The sequence below is a fragment of the Leptosomus discolor genome, chromosome 9 (assembly GCF_034619465.1).
Source record: "Leptosomus discolor isolate bLepDis1 chromosome 9, bLepDis1.hap2, whole genome shotgun sequence".
Classification (NCBI taxonomy): domain Eukaryota; kingdom Metazoa; phylum Chordata; class Aves; order Leptosomiformes; family Leptosomidae; genus Leptosomus; species Leptosomus discolor.
In genome coordinates, this window is record NC_141399.1 from 27,260,067 (window position 1) to 27,281,791 (window position 21,725).

General features: G+C 45.1%; 1 protein-coding gene across 1 annotated transcript in view; it reads right to left on the bottom strand.

Moving 5' to 3' along the window:
• MSN (moesin) overlaps positions 1-19,583 on the bottom strand; it is a 45,451-nt gene extending 25,868 nt beyond the window's left edge. Inside the window, exon 1 of the mRNA XM_086470499.1 lies at positions 19,526-19,583. Within this exon, the coding sequence (XP_086326625.1) occupies positions 19,526-19,537 (12 nt within the window). The 5' untranslated portion in view covers positions 19,538-19,583. The remainder of the gene's footprint in view (positions 1-19,525) is intronic.
• Positions 19,584-21,725: the final 2,142 nt, after the last annotated feature.

The following is a 21,725-nucleotide window of genomic DNA, read 5'->3' on the forward strand; positions in this document are numbered from 1 at the left end:
TTAATTTCATTTCCGACAAAGCCTGACAGATACGGAGTTCACTGCACCTTTCAGCAATACAGGAGTTACAAACACATCTCAACTGTCTGCACCCGCTGTATGTTAATATGTAACACAGGACAGTCAGCTATAGATTGTGGATCAAATTTATGCAGGTACTGAGATGCCTAAGGATCTTGCAGCTTACTGCCTTTCTTACACATTACTTTATGCACCCAACCACCATTTAAAGCTAGCTCAATATTACAAGCTTCAGACTACTTTACATGAACAAGAGACACATGGCTGTTATTAAAGCACAAAAAATGCCAGCTGTAACGGCTGGACTCAGCAAGAAACAGCAGATTTACACAAAGCTTACAGTAAAATTTCACCCACTGAATTCCACAGCTCAGTGCCATCTACTGAGGGAAATTTCAGACTGTACCTACAATAAAATTAAATTAAAAGCCACCTACAGAGGGAGGACAGGCTTCCCTGTAAACAGCCAGCAACAAAAGGAACAAGGGACTGTATACTCCAGTCTCAGGTAATGGGCTCAACCGCTGTTGAGCTTGTTAGTCAGCAAGAACCGTAGTCTGGAAGCACAGAAAGAAGCTCAATTTATCAGCTTCAGTAACAAATATTTTTTCTGGCCTCTTCCCTTAGCCCCACCCCCACCCCCACTCCCACCCCCCACACACACCCGCCCCCCCAAAGGATGGAGAACATCATGCATCCAGTGTGCTAGGAAACACACATCACTGGGCTCTAGACCAAAAACATAAGGAACTGGCAGCATCCTCTAGATTCCACTGGAGAGTGCGTATTGCTGCTGACCAGCCTAGACATCACAAATGCGATTCAAGTCTTTAAGAGAGAGTCCATAACCACTGGATTTATGTGCAGAGCCCTGTAGCCACACATGCAATATACTGTTCTACCCTAAGTATACCATGTGTCTTAAGTTCACTTAAAAAAATCCAAACAGTAAACTTCCTTCTTTTAAAATCAAGTGGCAGATAGGGCTGAGCAGCGCCCCATCAATAAAATTTCATACCTAGGTCAGCATTTGAACTAAAAGTGATAAAAGAGCAAATCACTTGAATTGCAGCATGATTATCATACATGAGCAAGTTGGCTGAATGATGAACTGAAGAACAGCTGGGAGAAGGCAGCACCAGCTGACATCCCAGACAGTTGTGGTGGCTCTGATGTCCTCTGAAGCAGCAGAAGATGCTGAGCTGTGGCCCGCTCCACTGTGGCACAGGCTGGTCTGCAGGCAGGGAAGAAGCAGCTGCTGCAGTGCAACTTCACTGCACAGCCCTGTCCTCACATGAGCACCAGCAAGCCCCGTCAGGGAAGCAACTGGGCTAAATCTAACTAGATTTGTGCTCACATGGCCTTATTCCTCCCCTGTGAAGAAGCAGAGCAGCAAGCCAGCTTAAATTCAGAAATCGCTGTGGAGCCACACCTTAACAAAGTGACATTAGAGCCGTGTCGTGTGTGTGTCCCCCCCCCGACTCCACCTCCACTGGTTGCTCTTAGTCCCCAGCAAAGCAAGACGGGCTATGTGGGCAGCAAGCTGCAGCTTTTACACAGCTTCAGGAGCTAAGCTGTCGAGGACAGCAAGAGGAAAAAGCTGCCACAGGAAGCAAGCGACAGCAACAGCAGGCAGGACTGAGAAAGTTCACAGCTTTGAAGAGTCTGTGTGCAGAAACTGAACCGAGAAAGGGTGGAGGAGGGAGTGCCTGAGCTGCGGGAAGCCAGATGTGCCCCGCAACACAAGCGTGCATCTGACACTTGCCTCACTTCAGCAGACACACCACGGGGTATTGCCAGCGCAGAAAGCGCTCTGACCATAGCTTCCAGCAAAACTCATTTCTGTAACACTGATTTACTAACATGGGGTGTGGGGAAAGCCAGTGACAGTACACTGGCCATTAAAAAGCTATGCTGCAGGTTACTCACTCTTCTAGCACCTGGTGACTAACATGGCAGTTTTTAGAACTACCTCTGCCCCATGTAGAGCTTAGAAGAGCAGAGAATTTCTGCTTTATCTAACAAAGGGGTTCAAAATAAGCCGATTCTGTGACTACTCCAACAGCACTTTCTACACAAGTTTTCTGAGAGGGTTTATAGCAGGCATTGTATCCAGTGGTTGAAAGAGACAATCCATAATTCTTGAAAAGGTGAGAAGAGATTGACTGAGGTGGCTCTAAAAATCTAGTACAAAACATAATGCTAAAGCAGTTAGTTTCAAAAAGGAAACCAAGTGATTTATCCTAATATAAACCCTGTCGTACTCTTAAGTGTCAGAAGCCCGAATATGTATTTGGCTGTTAACACAAGAGACTATTTTGAGATTAATTTGGACTGCTCATCTCCCAGTGATAATAAAATTCTTCCATATAGCCAGTGGTGAACAGAAATGTTCCCATTAAAAAAAATAATTAAAAAAAAATAAAATCGGTGTCCCTGAAGACACTTACTGACATTGAAAAGGTAATGCCTACAGAGCAGAGCAACACAGCAGTATTTTGTTGCTTTTCTGGTTCTCAAGACGAAGTGTAGGAAGCCACAACAACCTTGATGTTTAAGTCCCCCTTTGCAACAGGTCAATACCCAGTATTCAGAGGGGCCTGAGTACAGGGTAATCAAGCGGAGCCCAAGGGGATCCTCCCTGCAGGACAAGTCCTTCAGTTGAGAGAGATCAGTTACTCATAACTAGTTAGGGACTCTACTTCAGGGATCCTTACATAAACTAGGACTTCTTTTTCTTGTTTCTTTTTTTTTTTTCCTTCCCTCAAGTGGTGGAGAATCAGAATCATCACCCCCAAACACAGTCTCTCTAAAAAATGAGGTCTCCTTCAAACCACATGCAGAAAGCTCACAAGAGAGCTTCAAGAAAGCCTGTTCCTTACACGAAGGGGCTGACATTTGCAGTTGCCTTACTTTAGAGGCCTCCACTCACCTGCCCTGCTCCAGGTCCCATCCAGGTTGTCTTCAACTAGTACTAGCAAGCATATACTAGTAATGCAAGAACACAAAGCCATGCCAGGGCTATGCCAATCCTTCTTAATACGCTTGAGAACTCATCACTTCAGAACTCTGGAGGCATCATTTACCCCATTTAATTAGTTATCAGATTTGGGCAGGCAACTTTTTCAGGAATAAGAGTTCTACTTTATAAGACTACTACGAAGTTATTCACCCAAAACAAAAAAAAAAAAGACAGGGGATTCCCCTAGCCCCTACACAGCATGGCTTCCAAAATAATTAATGACATGTTTCCAAGTTAGAGCTACTTGAATATAATTCCTTCCTTTTCAACCAAGCAGACAGTAAGTACTCACATCCTACCAGTGGTGTTTCAACACCAGGGCTGCTAGCAGCTTGGCACCCTGTCTGGAGGGCAAACAAGTTTCAGTTTGATAAAAGGAGTTGCAAGATGAGAGGACTAAGTCAGTGAAAGAAGCCATGGGTGGATTCCCACATTTACAGTCAAGTCCAGACACTTGTATGCCACTTGTTACACAACTTACAACCTTGAGCAATGGATCCATTCCTCTATTTTTGCCATTTCCTTTCTCATAAATAGATTCCTCATGCACCTCCCTTTGCTTTCCTGTAGCTGTTCCAAGGCATTAATGTTGCCATTTGCTATTTCTTTAGAGCTAGTTTGAAGAGGCCCTTAGAATAACCATTTTTGTGCCTGTTTGAACAACTTAGAATATCCTTTACTAGTCAAAACCCAGGAGATTAAAAATCATAGGGAAAAACCCTGACCCCTTTTCCACAACATCTGGATCAGAAGGTAACACTCGAAGCAAAATCTAGCCACATGCAGTTACCATCATTCAACTTTTACACTTCGGGTAGCTTTGGGGTTTTTTTGGTTTGATTTCTATTTTTTGCTTGTTTGTTGTTTTTTTATAAACACCCATTTGCTTTGTGCCTGTTAGAAGGTACTATTCTCTGGAGAAATAGTATATGCTTATTATGGCCTCTGCACACTAATAGCAGGGTTGGCAGTTGTACTTCACATGTCTGAGCTTAACCACATCCCTAGCTAAAGCTCTTCAACTTAAAGGCAGTCAGCAGGGCACTGGGCACATTTGAAATGACAGCAGTGGTACAGGTGACATTCCTCACAGCTACATGACCCTCCCAGGCCATCCTATTCACAGGTTACAAACAACTATTTTGTGCTGCACCCACCCACCCCTTAAATTATACACCACCCACTTGTATTATGATCGTGGCTGCTCCTGTAGTAATTTGACCAGCAAAACAGCTCCAGCACTCCCCACCACTACCAGAAGCATTTACAATTTTCTGAAAAGACTCTTAGAGGGCAGCCTTTTCCCCACCTTTAAACTTCCCTTAGTCTAGTTCTTCCCTCCCAAGCTTCATTCCAAAGGCAGGGGATTTCCCAGTACCATTAAAGAGCTGCAAAGACCCAGTTCAAGGGGTTAAGCAGACAAGCCTGGTAGCCAAGACCATTTCCAGACAGCCAATAAGCTTTCCAAACCTAGCGTCCAGTGGATGTCTGCCAAAATTACAAGCAGCTATTTTGCTGGAAGGGGCTCAAAACAAGATCAAGACAGGATGCTAACAAGACAAGTGTGAGCTGCATAGAGGCACCACATGTACACTAAGTACTTGAAGTTCATGAGCTAACAGACTAAATGCTCATTCCCTACACAAAGGTCTCTAAATTCACCTGCAGTTAAGAATTGTTTTAGCTGTAATGTGGAACTGAAGGAAAAAAAAAAAAAAAAAAGCTATGCTCAGACGCCCTGCTTATCATTCAAGAGACTTTCCACAGGGAAGACAGCATGAAGGTAACTGCTGTGACTGAGCTCTTCCTTCCAAAGGATTTTCGTGTTTGGATGAACAAGGCAGAAGCATGCTTATGTTTCATGTGCTTCTCTGTTCTTCAACCAAGAGACACCTAGCATTTCGGCTCACTGGCAGCAAGAGGGGCAGCTGAACACAGGGCTGCCTGTTTCAGACATCCAAAGCACTGCCTGGGCGTGGCACATCAAGTTCTTGGCCAGCTCACAGCACTCACTGAGTATCTGAACAAAAGCCAGACTTCTAGGAGCTAGAACACAGCCCTACTGTGGGATCTGACTGCCCAGACTATGAGCCATCCCTCCAAATTTAACTGCAGGCATAGTCAAGTCTGAGGTAAAGCTGTTTCATCATGCTGTGATTTTCAGTTTTTTCATTTCCAGTGTGATAGACAAATCTTGCAACTTCCTTTCAGTACCGGGTCTGATTTAGATGTGAAAAGGCAGCCAGCCTATTTAGGTCACGGTTCCCTAAAACACAGGATTTCCCTGAAATGTCTCAGTTCTACACTTCTTTTTAATATTCAGTTACCCACCCACATTTGCTTCCCTCACCACTAACCTATTTTAGCTTTTAAATAGCTCTGTTGGGACTTTACATAGCTTATAAAAGACCAGCCTGTGATTGTTCAAGTATCTTTTGTTATTTTAAGCTCCATCTAGTTCAAGCACTTGAGCTTTCCTAACATAGAGGAGAGCAGCTACACCACCAGGATACACAGAGCCCCGTGTCCCCAGCAGCCCCCGGGCGAGCACAGCGCTGCTCCGGGGAGCTGCAGAGAGCAGTGCCAGCACATGCAGGGTGTGGTCCCACCACCACCACAAGCCATCCCAAACGGCCTGCACCCTCCCCACTGCCGCCCTTGGGCTCATACTAGCGCTCCATGACTACACCACAAGGACTAAACAATGAATCAGGCTGCAAAGAACTCATCATTTTTTTCCAGCAGAACCATTTCATTGGCGCCATTCACTACATTTACACAAGGGCCCTGCTACTGGCATCAACTACAGGGAGAGGGAAGGGTAAGATGGCTTTTTGGCTACAATTGGACGCGACAGGCCAAGCTATTGAACCACTTTTTATTCCTCGCTCCCAGACACTCCTGGCTTTATCCTTTGCAGGAGCTCTGACACAACCCCTTGGTGAGATTTAGCCCTCATGAAGCCACACGTGCACATGCCATTAACCCAGTTTTCTGCTGAGCTAACAGAACAGAACTGATGCAGTATTGAGTTGGACTATCCAAGGCAGCGCAAGGCAGGAACACACGGATGGGAGCGAAACCTTAGAGTAGCAGCAAACTATCAAAGCTCTCAAACATGCAACCAAGTTGATCTAGTTCATTAAAGGCTGCAATTAAATGCATACTCTCGAGCTCATACTCACATACCTCTTTAAATATATTGCTTGAAATTATGCTATTTGAAAAGATACTAATGTCTTCCTTTTAAATACAGGTCCATCACATACCACCCTTACAACACACAGAATTAATGGCAGATGATAGTTGGACATTCTATAGATCAGACAGACACTGTGAGACCAAGCAGTGAAAAACCAGCCATAGTAGAGGGTATCACTTAGTAGAGGGTATCACCATTTCAGATGCAAAAATAAGTAATATTCTGCATCATACAGCCTTTCGTGGAAAGCCCGACTAAACTGGAGAAGAAAAACAGAACGGATTTTTTTTTTTTAACATAAGAAAACACCTAATTACCACTTCCAGAGTATTCTTCTTTAATCTTTCGGTGTGTTCTCACAAAGCTTATTTTAAAAAAAAAAAAAAGTTACAGCTACCTGAATGCAAATCGATTCTGGTGGACTCGAGTTAAAGGCTGCAGCTGTCACTACGGTTTTAGAGAGAGACAGAGACACAATTTAAAGAACAGAATAAAGCCTTGGACTGCCAGAGCGTCAAGCTATTCCCAGTTTGTGGAGGGCTGCATGTTCTGAAACACTGCTTTAAGCATTGCTAAGAAGCAACTACCAAATGCATCAGTAATATGCATACTGCCTCCAGACTCTTGCAACTTAACATCATCCTCTGGCCCATGCTAGCTTCGTGTGTGAAAGTGTTTTCAGAATACTGTCTGGACATAACCAGCAACACCCTGCATAGATCAACTGCACCAACAAACGCAACAGATAAGATAGCTGTACTCACAAGTAACTGGGCTTATATTAAGTGTTCCTCAAAAAAGGGTCCAGTTTTTAATCATTATACTTGACTAGCTCTTTTACTTTCTTCATACCTCTGCACTCCAGAAGATGAGGTAACAATACTTCGCAAGCTGCAGTACTTTCCAAGCTATCTTTGTCAAGAACTATTGTTCCACTGTAACAAAAACAAGATCCTGAACAATCCAATCTAACTTAGAAAATGATCCAACACTGAAATTGGGTTGGACCAGATGACTTCTCTCCCAGCTTAACTTTTTCAATAATTTTACAAGACCACAGAGGCTGTTGGGGAGCTGCCCTGCAATAGCTTAAACATTTGTAATTCTCATGGCAGAAACTGACTTCTTGTATTGAGCAGGCAGGAGCAACTTCTTTACACAATTTGCAGTTTCAATATTTAGATCCTTTAAACGTCCCCTACAAACAGAGGTTATGGACTATCCTATGCAGCCAAACATATAGATAAGCCAAACTGTTAGTGGTCTTCCTGAACCTGGAAGTCAAAACTGAGAAACACAACTAAGTAGTAGGAAGAGAAATAGCCAGATGCTGAGTACATCTCCTGTTTAAGTCAACATGCATGCAAATATAACTCAGGAAAGCTAACAGTAAGCGTTACTAGTCTAACCAGAGGCAGGGAGTCTGCAAAGCAACGTTCTACAAGGAGCATAACATGCACCCCTCCTCCAAAATGAGGGATACCTTACTGAGAAGCAAGCTAAGATGCAGTGAATCTTAAATCTGAGATACCTTATAGGAATTTGAGGTGTTCCACATAAAAGAGACACCCACCAACCAGCTTTTTTCACAGTATGATTTCAAAGCTTAGCCATGGGAGAAGTGGCTGGTCACCTCCTCTCGCTAAGCTACATTTGGTGCTTAGTGGCAGAATAGACTTTGCACAGAAGTGAACCAAGTACAGAGCAAGCCACAAAGCTTATATTTTGAATTTGTCGGAACTGAAGCAGCAAAGGAGAAGCAGGACAGCCTTCTGCCAGACCTCCACTTGATTATACAGCATTTGTCAGAACAAACACTAAGATAGCATCATATTTCCTGTATATGATGCTGAAGCAAGTACTGTTCAGAACATCTCATCATCTTCAGCAGATTGCTCTAATCTTTTGGCAATCTGGAGGTTACTTAGTCTTTCTATTTGCTCTATCTTTTGGTAGAGAGATTCAAGACAGACACCATAGCGATACGTTCTTACAGCTGAAGATGCTGACATGTATCCTCATTCAAAAAAAGATCTCTACCCTACTCTGTTGGGCATGCAAAAGGGTATTCAAACGAGTATAACACATTGCGTTGCAGCCTCCAGTCAAACTTCCACTTGAGATGTCAGTAACAAGCCACAGAGCAAGATAAAGGAAAAAACAAAACAACTTGGGGGTTGTTGAGCTTTAATTCGCTTCCACATGTATGGCTGTCACCATAACACCCTAGGCATACATTGTGCCCATAAACACAGAAGCCATTGGTGTCCATAGATTTCATGTAACCTAAAACACCTGCAGCAGCAAGTCATTAAAAGAAGAGTAAGAAAACTCTGAGTCTTCAGGAACTTACTGCTAGAAATTACTGCTTCCCAACTTGTCATGGCTGGGTCAGAACACCATCACCTTGAGCTGCAGTTTAGTTTAAGCCCAAAAAGATTATGTCAGCAGGTAGCAAACACTTTTGGATATTCTGACCACCAAGTTCAGGTAACAGAGGCTCCTCACTTGCTTTTTCGAGCAAAGGACTAACATTACAGCAGCAAGGAAAACGCACCATCTCAGTATTCCAGGAAAGCCTAAGATAAGTTACAGTGCAGCTCCCATAACAAAGGCAGCACAATGCAGCTGCAGGCTGGAGGACTAAGACACATTGCTTATTCAAGTATTTTCTTGGTTTAGTGATAAAGCGTTTTACAGCACTGAGTAAGAATGCTCTCAAAGCCTATGACCTGCCCAACCATGGACTCCGAGTTTTCAGATATTTTAAGCAATGCTAGCCTTTTCTGAGCCCATTATTCAAGCTACTAGTAGCCTTACAGTTTTTGAGGTAGATCACAAAATGAGCAGTTGCGTGTAACAGTTCATTCATACAGCAGCTTCTGGGTCTCTAGGAGATTGTGGGTATTGCCTAGAACAATCATTTTATTGCTCTCCGCTATTTCACCAATGCCAACAAATTCACACATCGAGTGCTCCTTGGCGAAAAACGCAGATATCGCAACAAAAATCCAGTTGCTTACACACCACATTTTCAGAAATAGCAGAAAGGTTTCTCAGCTCGAGGTAAGCTCAGATCCTGATTTTCACTGAGGGTAACTGTAGCCACATAGCGCTAAATACAGCCAGACACCAGATTCAATACATCTCAGCTGAAGTTCTCCTTATCAACCCAATAAAACAAATGAAGTGAAATAGTCCATTTTTTCAAAAGTGATTTTAAGTTTCCTGTAATATATATAGATACATGTAGGGGCAAATGAAACAACCAGAACAACTGGATGCTGGCAAAATATGTATTGATGCTTCAGCTTTTCATCTCACAGTTATCTTAACATTTGCTATGTAACATATAGTAGTTACAAAGAGTAAACTAGAAAAGCAACACATTTCTTATGCATACTGTGTAGCGCCTCCACTAATGAATGCTGTCAAACCAACCTTAGCAGAACACATGAATATAATGAGTAATATAATCTAGTATCTTCCCTAAAGGACAACTTTGGGTTGGTTTTTTTGTTTGTTTGGGGTTTTTTGGTTTTGTTTGGTTTTGGTGGTTTTTTTTCCAAAAAAATGAAAACACAAACCAAACTGTGTCATGATTTTACACAATGTTGTTACTTAGACATTGAATGTCCTATTGTCTCAGCTGCACTATAAGCTACAATACAAGCGTCTTTCAACCCATGCAGTTTTCCAGGCAATTTTGCCTTCTTGACACATAGCTACCAGAAGATCTGTTTTAGTGGTCAGGTATTAACTAGATTAACCAAGTAACTGAGTGATACTGAAAGGTGTTTAAAGGACAACACAATCATCAGGTACAGTCAACATGGGTTCAAAAAGGGAAAGTCCTAACTAATTTGATATCCTTCTATGATAAGGTCATCCACCTAATGGATGAAGGGAAGGTGGTGGATGTAGTTTTTCTGTATTTTAGTAAGGCTTTTGTCCCTCACAGCCTTCTGGACCAGTTGCTAAACTGTGATATGAGCACGTATCTGAAGGTGCACTGAGTGAAAGAACTGGCTGGACAGCAGGGCTCAAAGGGCTGCAGTGAATGGGGTTATATATGGATGGTAACTGGTCACCAGCGCTGATCTTCAGGGCTCAATCCTAGGGCCAGCTCTGTTCAGTATTTTTATCAATGATCTGGACACACAAGTTGAATGCAGTATTAGCAAGTTTGCTGATGATACCAAACTGGAAGGTGCTGTTCACTCTCTTGAGGCGCATGAGGCCTTGCAGAGGGATCTAGATAGATTGGACAACCATCAATAAGAAGAACAAATTCCAGATTCTGCACCTAGGAAGAAATAATGCCAGCCACAAGTCTAAATTGTGAGAAGAGTGGCTGAAGAGCAGCCCTGCAGAAAGGGATCTAGGAGTGCCGGTTGGCAGCAGGTCAACAGGCACCAGCACTGTGCTCTGGCTCTAAGAGGGCAAACCCCATCCTGGGGGGCATCAAACACAGCGTAAACAGCCAGTCAAGAAAGGGGATTGTCCTGCTGTATTCAGTGTTGGTGTGGCCTCACCTGGAGTGCTTGAACGGTTTGAAGCTGCACCAGGCGATGATCAGACTTGGCATGAGGAAACATTTCTTTACCTAAAGGGTGGTCAAACATTAGAACAGACTTCCTGAAGCAGTGGTCGATGCCCCATGGTTCTCAGCATTTAAGAGGCATTTGGACAAGACCCTAAACATGCTTTAACTTGGTCAGCCCTGAAGTGGTCAGGCAGTTGGACTACATGATCATTGTACGTCCCTTCTAACTGAACTATTCTATTCTAAGTAGAGGTTGTGATGAACAGTCCTATCTAGTTCTTTTAGAACCAAAAAAAAAGATAAAACACACTATTTGTATATTGCAGGCATGTTGAACAGAAAGTTGTTTCATTACAGGACAAAATCCCTCAAAAGTTAAAAGCCTACGACAAAAAAACACCATCTCCTTTGAAGGAAGCTACAGAAACCAAGTTCACTAAGAACCTTTAACTTCCCAGTTTCCACCTTTAGAAAGGAACTCTAACAACTTTGAAGCTGTATGTTCAAGGTACAATATGAAAGCAAGAAGAAACTCAACAAGAAAATAAGTGAGCATAGCTGAAATTGTATCCGTGCCTCCAATATCCAACGTGTTGGCAGATGAAAATGCTTGTTTAAAGTAAGGGGAAAAGAAGGATGACATTGGAAGTTTTCTTTTAGCTTAAGTTCAATTTAGAACATCTTTATACAACTGAAATAAATACCAAGCATACTTATTATTACGCTTTTATGAAAAAGTTTGATTTGCTGACCCGTTTTTGACCAAGGGTCAGCATTACTTTACTAACTCTAAATAAAAAGTCTGGAGCGCCAGTTCTTAATCAGTTTTCGTGCACAGATACACTATTGCTCAGCTTCTGCAAGAACCACCTCTTGTACACAGGGAGAAGCATTTCTAATACACAGAAAAGTCTATACAAAGACTTCTATGCTGTATGCCTCTGGCTAACTTGCATATGACCAGGTCAATTATTCATTAAAGTGTCTGCTTAAGGGATCAGTAAGTAAACCCCTACTTTTAATACATATGTACAAATCCTTCCTTCTCTTATAATTTCTAACTTGAACTCCAAGGTTGCAAGTGAGTTGTCATACCAACAGGAATAATAGGACTACAAAGTATTGTGTGGGTTTTGCATCACCACTCTTTTATTGGTCAACTTGATACTACTTGAATTTGTCAGCAGTGAAACTGCCTTACTTCCTTACAGAGTGTCTTCAGAATCAATTGTTCCTGTTCTGCAAGTCCTGTGGATTACAGTCATCTTCGGATGATATCAAGTTCTGGATTTTAATAGAGAAAAAACCACGCTATCAGAACCATCTTGTCCATCCAGCAGCCAGCCGGAAAAGGTATTTAGCATATTGAGGAAATAGATACTTTTTTTTTTAAATTCATTATTCCAGAATACCATATTCAGAGGGTGGAAAAAAAAATTATACTTTATTATTCCTGGAGACACTATGAACAAAAAGCCTCACTTCCGACTTCCGGGGGGGGGGGGGGGGGGGGGGGGCAATGTTGACAGACCTGACACTTCACCCTAATCATTTGTCTGGCAGCCCATTTTTTGCACTATAACCAAGCATAGAATTAATACCGTGTAAGAGTCAAGTCTGGTACAGTTTAAAAGCTATGGCAAGGAAAGATTCAGACCAGAACTCCAGGCTTTATTAGCCTGTGTTACATAAAACTAAATACAACACCAAAGTGATCCATCACAGTGATGCCAGGTTTTTCCAGTACTTAATCACTTCCCCACCATAACTAGGTCTCCCAATCCAGAGAGAAAAAAGGTTGCGAGTCATTAAGGGCTTATCAAGCAGAAGAGGACAAATCAGTGACATAGACACAGACTGGAACGGCTCATGGCTGCAGGAAGTCATCACTTTTGCTTTAAGAACAGAATACCTGGAAAACATCGGAAGGCATACAATTGCGGAATAGCAGTTCTTCAATATGCTGCATGCAAGACTGACAACTTAACCTCCTTCCCCTCCAAAAAAAAAAAAAAAAAAAAAAAAGACAAAAATACTGAGGTTTTACAGCATTCACACTCCAGTACAGTGAAGTCTGTCTGCTGAGTAGCCTTCCTCTACAGAACAAACAAGTTGACCAATAAAGCTAGAAACTTGCACGACAGCACATAGATGAGCCTGGACCATGCATACCATGCCATTCTTATTCACCAATTCAGCTATCATCTTCCTGATCTCTTCAGAGGCTCCATTTTTCTAAACACTGAACCACTGCTGGCAGAGAAAGGAGTCTGTCTCTTCCCCCTCTCAGTCAGTCATCTCATTCTTGCCTAATTGCACGTTTCTTTACTAAGCAGATCAAATTCAGAGCCTTTTTCACTAATTCCTCTTTTAGAGGCATCCCTGTGCCTTTGTAGCTATTGGTCAACCAGCAATGGCCAAAGGAAGAGAAACTTAGCATGGCCAAATGCTCCCATTTCTTAGCCTGGGAACAGGATGAGAAGTGAAGACCATTCCTTCACCCAAAGTCTGTATTTTTGAATAGGTTCCTCAGAAACACTGTAGCTTCAGAGATGCTGGAACAACTAGTGAAAAGCATTTTGCAGGAGTCATAACACTAAAAACCTCTTCAAAGAGTGTTTTCCCCCCATTTAATACAAGTTCAACAAGTTGCTATACAATGGCCAGGAGTTTCTGACTGCCCCAGTACTCCACTGGAGGATCACACATTCATATGAAGGGAGATACCCTTTCATAGCTGCACAGGAAGGAAGCAGCCCTGCATCACCCACCTGTGTATCCACAGTTGCTGCAGCCATAATTGTCTCCTGTCAACAAGGCCCAAACCTCTGCAATTTCAAGTTTTAAACCTCTGGACAGTTGCAGCTGATCCTGTGGTTTTATAATCACCAAGCCTGCCAGTGACTGCCTCTTCCCACATTGTCCCTGCCAAGCATTTGCTCTACAATCTTCTAAACGTTATGGTAAGAGCCAGCATGAGCTGCTGGAGTCAGAAGGGTGGGTTTATGCCCACAACTTCCAAAACACTTCAACGTACCACCTAGAAACGGCCACAGAAGCGTTACAACGAGGTTTGCCAGGGAGAGTGGCCTTCCACGAGTCTAGAGACTTCAGCCGCTTTAGAAGTTTCAGATGGGACAAAACCAAACTCCTTTGATGCAGTATTATTGGAGGCACTACGCGAATTCCTGCTGCTCCCAAACACCCTTGGGGAAAAGCAAGAGATTAACTGGCTGCTTACTAGTGCTCTTAATTTACATCAGTTAATTGCCGTGGATTATTCCTGGGCAGGAAGGATTTCCTCTCTTTCAGTAGCATGTCTGCAGCAGCAGCAGACTCCTGGCAGGGTGATGCTGATTTCTAGCATAACCCTTCAGCAGACAGACAAGACACCGGGGGGACGGGGGACGGGACGGGGACCCGAGGAGTTAGTGTTGAGATCTTGGAGCTTTTTTTCAAGCAGATCCCATTGTAGTCTTCAGAACAGCGGATTAAGCACAGATAACAGCTTTATTGTGCAAATTCAGGGAGGCCCTCTCGCTGCACAGAAGGGGGAGGAGGAAAAAAAAAAAAAAAAAAAAAAGAAAAAAAGAAGTCAGCCAAATAAGGCCGTTTGAGCTGCCCTAAGCCAGGAAAGAGTCCAGGAGATGACGTCGCCGGAGGAAGCTTTTAGTCAGTTCCTCTCCGGCCTGGAGTGGGGCCCGAGCCCCCTCGGGGCGGGGGAAGGGACAGGCCGAGCCCGGGCTGGGCGCCGCTCGAAGGGGGCCCGGCCCGGCCCCTCCGCGGAGCTACCCGGGGGCTGCGGGCAGCCCTGCGCAGAAGGATGTCACCTCGGACCAGACACTACACGTAAAACAACGGACACTAGTTTCCTCTACAGGCAGTGATGCCATTTCCTGCCAAAAAAAGGAGTCCATATTAAGACATTTATGAGCCATCCTCATGAGAAAAGCAAGAATTGTAATTAACCTTCAGCAGTGATTAATCAGACGAGGCAGAGTCACCCTGAGGAAAGTGCTGCAACCCCTTGCAGGTCCAAAAAAGGTACTGCCTGTACACGTTAAGGGGCAGCATATTTGCCAGAAGCGAGCGATGACCCACTGCTCTTTTCCCCATAGGATTCTTCCAGGAGAAGCAGCAGACACAAAGTTTTCCTGTGGCTCCTTTTATTGCGTGCACCTCACCAACCTGCTTCTTGCTTATCTGCCTCAAGCAACAAATCAAAAGGTCAAAAAACGAAAGAAAGGACTCAGCTGACATTTAATCTTCTAGAACCTCTGGTATGATAAGCACTCTTAGGCCTAACACTGTCACATTAAAGTTCTAAGAACTGGATCACGACAACCAATTCAGATCAGGCACTCAGGGCAGTTCTTGCCCACTACAGTCTGAAGCCACTATAACTGATGTTTTCTGGACCACTCTGACAGCTGTGTGCTGCACAAGGCTTGCCGTAAGAAGGGAACGCAAAATTTCACCAGTATGTAAAAACAAAGTGAACGCTAGCTCATCAATGGTATTCTTTGAACTCCCTGTTTAATTTTAACATAGAAGGCCCACAAGTACCAAACAGAAGCTTTTGCTCACTCTCAGGCTTAACTGCTTCATCCGCACAAGAGGTAAAACCTTGCTGTTCTTGCAGAATCTAGGAATGAAGCTGACGAATACAATACAAGCCAGGGTATAAAGGACTACCCTTGTGTGTAAAATCCCATGATAGGTATAAAGCTGCAGACAATTCATTGTATACCAGTCCAGTAGTTTACTTGGTTCCACTGTTTTAGCTATTGTTGCTTCTGAAGTACAAAGTTATCCAAAATTCACCAACAGGGGCAACAGTCTTCTATATAAAGCAAGGGTTTGGGGAGCTCTCAAACACACCTTTTTACAGCAACTCCATATATCTGATAGCATTAGAGGAAAGGTACAGTGGACAGAGTTTGCCCAACAAGCTAGCACCCATGTCACACCAAAGCCTGTCAAACTTTGATCAGTGCTGCCACGCTTCCCAAGTTATGCTGAGTGAGGGAAAAGAAGGAGACAACACCAAAGGGCTGGTCCTCAGATAATACAGCAGGCATCTGGAATGCTTCTAGTGTTCCATCATAGCACAAATAGCATCTAAACCCAGGGCATGAAGAGAAAAGTGTCCATCCATTACAAGTCATGGTTTCCACCACTGGCCACCCTTCCTCTCAGCTTTCAAGACCTCTAGCAAATTCCACAAAAAAAAAAAAAAAAAAGTCACCCAAACAAGAGTAGCAGTCTGCTCACAGCTGCCATGTTGTTGCAGTATTTGGTAGCAAGTAGCTCCACATCAAGAAACTGATTATCCAGAGGACTCTCCTGATACCTACCCCAGTCTCTGTTACCCTTCTTCTAACGGGACCTATGCAGTTCCAAACAATTAAGGGAGACACGGTCCAAGGACCTTTGGAGTCCAACCAGGAATTAGGACCACCAATTTCAGCTACAGACATGGTCCCTGAAGGCCCTAATGGCTATTGCTCCATGAGTTTTACAAAGTATTAAGGGAAAAGGCAACAGCAGCAAAGACTTTTTTTTTTAGAAACCTTAAATAGCATCATAGACCTGAGACCTATGAATCTTACTATTCTTTTGTGCTGAAGACTTCATGCTCGCCCAAGTTGACTTTCTCTGCAGTAACACTTTGCCCTAGAAACCTGGAGACTTCTGTCCTGAACACAGAGAGAAACACTTAGTTCTGCTAATACAGTAAGAGGAGTTAAAAACTTTATGATATACTTCAGTCTGAAGCTTCCTATGTTCATGAGATTAGCTCTGATTTCTCCCCAGTGAGCAAAGACTGCTCAAAAGCAGAACTGCTCAAGTCCTAGCGACAGGACAGTTGAATGCACATCTCATTCACAACAGATGCTCAGGTTTCACGTTCAGTGGCCTACCCACTCTTATAGGCAAAGTTCATTCACAGGCAAAATAGTTAATGAATCCTGATACTTTACTGTATTTTTAACTATTAGAAAAAGAAACACGTCTGTATCAGCCCATTAAATGGGCATGACTGGTACAAAAAAAGGTCACTTTCCCTCCCACTCCTTCAACTAAGATGAACTGTAGTATTACAAAAACCAAGTGATTAACTACGGGGCTTGGACTACTTTTCAGAGCTTCACAATGGCTTGCAAGAGGCCTTTTAGCACTCTACTACTTCCACCCCTCTGCCATACAAAGTGTGAGGGGGACAACATGCCCTCTTTGGCATGTGCTTTACTGTTTATATCTTGCAAACCTTTGAGAGCAGAAAAAGAAGTTCTAAACTAGAGTTGGTTGCTTAACTATGAGATCGCTCTAGATAAAACAGTGAAGCTTTCCTGTGGAAAGCATGGCAGGATCAGCAGGCCGATCCATGACAGACTTCCTATGTAGTCTACAAGCCCTCTAGCAACCAAACCCCCCAGCTGTGCAGACATGACACTTCACAACAGCAAATCACGTGCCACGAGTTCGAAGGTTACCAGAGTTAATCTTAGATTCCTATTAGTAGTGCACAAAAGCATAGTGCCCCTTGTAGCAAGCCTCATGTAATGAAATGGCAATCTCTAGCTAGATGTGTTAACATTTAGCCTAGCTTAATGAGCAGGGACTCAGAACTCAACAGGTTCTGCTGCTGGAGCCGCGCAGCAGCATGTTCTGTAAGCTTGGCGAGATGAATGATAAGAGCTACCAAACACTTTAGACACAAATGCTTTTCCTGCCCAGCCAGAACTGTTCCCTGGAACATTTCCTCCATCTGTCTTCTTCACAATAGATTTATTTTTGTGATGAAGCCCACATATAGCTACATCTAACTGCTCAAGTTTCACCCACATTTGACCTTGATTGAGGAAAGTCACTTGCATTTTGCTGTTAACAAATCTTAAGCTAGCACACTAGTAGTCATGTTTCTCTCACATGAAGAACTGATTACACAGTTACGCCAGCATATCCTGTTCCTGCAAACCACAGCTCAAGAAATAATGTTTAAAATTATTTCAGTTGGGTCTGCAACTAGGGCAGATGGGGCAGGAAACCAACAGCTGATACAGCAGGAGGCCTGCAGCTCCATACCTCAACAGGCACAAACGTCTGAACCGCTTTCTGCGGGATGTGCAGCGTGCAACACAGTGGCACAGCAAAGCACTTCCATTTCTCTATCTATTCCAGTTTTTAAAAGCTCTGAAAGCAGAACTGCTCTGTCAGAACCAGAAAGCAACAGGCTGAGAACGCGAAGCCCGCCTAGGGCGTGTCTGCAAACACAGAGGCTGCAGCGAGCACCTTGCAGCGAGCGCAGTGTCGCAACATTTGGATTCAGCCTGGTAGTGGGAATCCTGCCTCATAAGTGTCTGCAACACGTTCAGGATTTCTTGGGTTATTCACACCAAGAGAAGTCACTCATCACAACTGCACACTCTCTGGATAAAAGGTCTCAACTGCATCTTACACCACAGGCCCCTAACCTGAGCTACTTCTGTTAATCTTACTGAACTTGTTGCTTGTCTTACTTTTTTTTTAGGAAGTAAATCTTCACTAATCGTTGCTGATGTTTTAAGAAAGGCCTTTCTAAAGGTCAAGACAGTATTTTCTGAAGCTTTAAGAGATTGATTTCTTTAAAAAAAATAATAATCCAGCTATTGTCTCAGAGAGCTGGCATTTAAGCAGCAGGAAAAGCAGAAGTCAGTCAAACAGGTATTTAATATCTATTTTAACATAATAAAATAAAACTCCCAGAAAAAAGAGAAAGCACAGGGTGGATTCCATTTCAACTTCCACTTGCATCGGGGTGGGTTTTTGTTTAGGGTGGGTTTTTTTTTTTCCTCTCCTTTATGTAAACCACAGACTCTTAGCTTAAACGTTGTATGTTCTTAGGCCACTTCAGATCACTCCCAGTGAGGAAACATCCAGAGCCTTCCAGCCTGCTCCTTCCTGTTTTATCAATGAAGGGCTAGGCCAATTCTTTTACTCCAACCAGGAGAAATTAAATGGAAAAACCCTATGCTCCTCGTTAGTCACCAAACTCCTGCTGCGAGGAAAGTCAAGTACGGACTTGACCAGACTTTCTGAAGCACTAAGGTCTCTCCAGCCAAGAAATACTTCGAGTCAAGCTGGGACAAGACTCCCTAGCAACTCAAGCTGACTAATTACAAGTTGTGAAAACCCCAACTTCTCCTCCTCGCAGAGGGCGCGGGAGGCGGCCGTAGAATCAGCGGACCCCCACCGGGCTCCCGAGCACCTCGGCCAGCCCCGGGCGCACACGCGGCGGCCCCACCGCTCCGCCACGCCGCGGGGACGGGCAGCCTCACCCAGACGCGGCCCAGGCGGGGCCGCGGCCCGGCCCCTCAGGCGCGGGGTGCCGCGGCGGGGCAGGGAGCGGCCGCGGAGGGAGCACAAGATGGAGGGGCGGCCGGCCCCGCTCCCCTCCCGCCGCGCTCCCCGGGGCTCCCTCGTTCCTCCTCTCCCCTCCTCTTTCCCTCCGGGGCGGCCGCCGGCGCCTCCCGAGCCCCGCCACCGGCCGTGGCCGCTCCCGGGCGGGGCACAGGTGAGCCCAGGCGGGGAGAGCCCCCGCGCCGGCGAGGCGGACACCCGGGGCGCCGCCGCCCTCTCCCGCCGCGAGGCCCAGGCGCCGCCACACCCGCTCCAGGCGCCAGCCCCGCTCGGACGCCGCCGAGATCCGCCCCCGCGGCGAGGCCCTCCGCTCCGCGCCGGCGGCACCCACCGTTTTCGGCATCTTCCCGGCGGACTGGTCACAGCAGGTGGCTCCTCCTGCGCCGGTGGGGTTCTCCGCGGGCTCCGCGCTGCTTCTAACGGGACTCCGCGTCGCGCCTCCCCGCCCGCCCGGCACGGCGCAAGCCCCGCCCCGCCCCGCCCGGCCCCGCGCCCTGCCCCGCCCCGCCCGGCCCCGCGCCCCGCCCCGGGCCCGGCCACGGCCACGGCCCCGCTCCGGCCGCCTTCATTCGCAGCCCGAGCTGCGGTGCCCCCGCCCCGGCCTCCCCAGCGGGTTGTGGCCCGGCCGGGCCGGCTGTGCGGCGCAGGGAAGCCGGTCCGGGCGCCGCCGCGGCTCTAGGAGGCCTCGCCGCGGGGGGAGGGCGAAGCGCCGGCGGCGGCCCCGCCGGAGCCGGCCCCTGCCGGGCGGTCTGGAGCGGGAGCGGCCTTGGCGGCAGCGGCGCGGTCCCGCCGGGGCAGAGGCCGGGGGCTTCCAGCGCCCCCAACGCTCGGTGCCGGGAAAGCCGCGAGCGCTGAGGGGTTTTGCGTTATCGGGCGTCGCCGGGACTTCTGGTCCTTGCGAAAAGCGTTATTTAAGCGGTAATGCTTTGTTTTTTTACGAGCGGCTGCGGTGTTCGAAGTAAGGCATGGCGCTGCTGTGGGACAGACCCTCCCGCCTCTCGACCGCTCGGGGTCCCCGCGTCGCGGGTGCAGCTCGGGGATGGCTCGGAGGAAGGAAATGAAGTGTCCTCAGTAATTTTAACATCTCACAGTACAAACCTGTCTTCCTGTTTTTCTTCAAGTTGTGTCTTCTTGTCAAATCTGCTAAACTTTTTCAATCTTTAAGCCGTCTTTGAGTGATGGAAAGACCAAACGGACTAGCTGTGCTTTATACCCATGTTTTTTCCCAGCATGTTGAATAAATGAAGATTGAGTTGATATGAGAACACAGAAATTCAGATATAAAATAGGAAGAGAGCAAGCCAAGCTCTACGAGGCAGTTCAGCACAGACTTCTGCTAAGTAAACTGTTTTCTTTAATTTGATTACAGGATTCTGATGGAATTAATGTTAAACTGAGATATGTTGGGAATTGACAGCAGATTGATAATAACACTTTGTATGTGTTTAAAAATTGCAGTTTGTTCAAAAAAATCTCAAAGTAGCTTGTAAATACCAATCATTAAATCCTCAGGGTCTGCAGAAAGGAAGCTTCCGTGTTTTCCCCCAAGGAATAGTATTGTTGTAAATGTATATGTAATAGAACACAAATAATTTTTAAGCTAGAGGCTTATAAAATGTGTTGATTTGCTTTTCAATATGATGTTTCCTCACCATGCAGCATTATGTGAGAAAAATAAAATCCGGAATAGTTCTCACCCTATAAAAAATAAAAATTAAGTTTGTAAGAGACGAGGCCTTGCCTCACCCCAGAATAAACTCGAAGTAATACTATAGAGAGTAATGAAACTATTCCTGTGCCCACCTGGCAGGAGAGGGAAATGGGGCCCACAGGCTTTGTTTGCTTCATCTGAATATGCAGGTTTCACCTAAACGGGAATCTCTGTGCTGTGTCTAGGTAGGAAAAAACATCAGTATAATTGGATCGATGTAGATTGGTGTAACTTTTCTATGCAAAAAGTCACAGGGTCCCTAAGAGCCTATTTCACAAAGTTTTCTTCCTTTTTGACTTGTTTTTACATTGAAACTTTCTTAAACTAGGTCAAACAAGACTGCTCCATGAAAGGGTTCCACTTGTTTCCTACAGAAATGGGTATTGACAGAAGAGATCCAGACTAATAAAGGCACTTGCTCGTGATTTTGACAAATGATAGAGGGCACCCATGGTACCAGGCTTGGATCCAGGAATGTTAGGTGTGAGCTTTCTCACTGAATTCAAGTGGCTCTGTGGAGACTTATTCATTACTGTCATATATGATGGGGAGAGCCTGATTCTGCCTCTGTTGGGACTTTTATTCCAACATTTCTTCATAAGACTGAGGGTTTTATCATTCTTTTTCACAAAGATGATAAAACTTCAGATGATAAATTCAGCAAGGAAATAGGTAGACTTTTAAGGAGCCATAGTTTAGCATCCAGGGAACTAATGTTTCTTCACAGTGCTAAGGACAGGAGCCATGATGCAAGCGAAGCCCCATGCCAGGGAAACAATCGGAACTAAGCAACTGCCTTCGCACTCATGGTGTGCCAGGC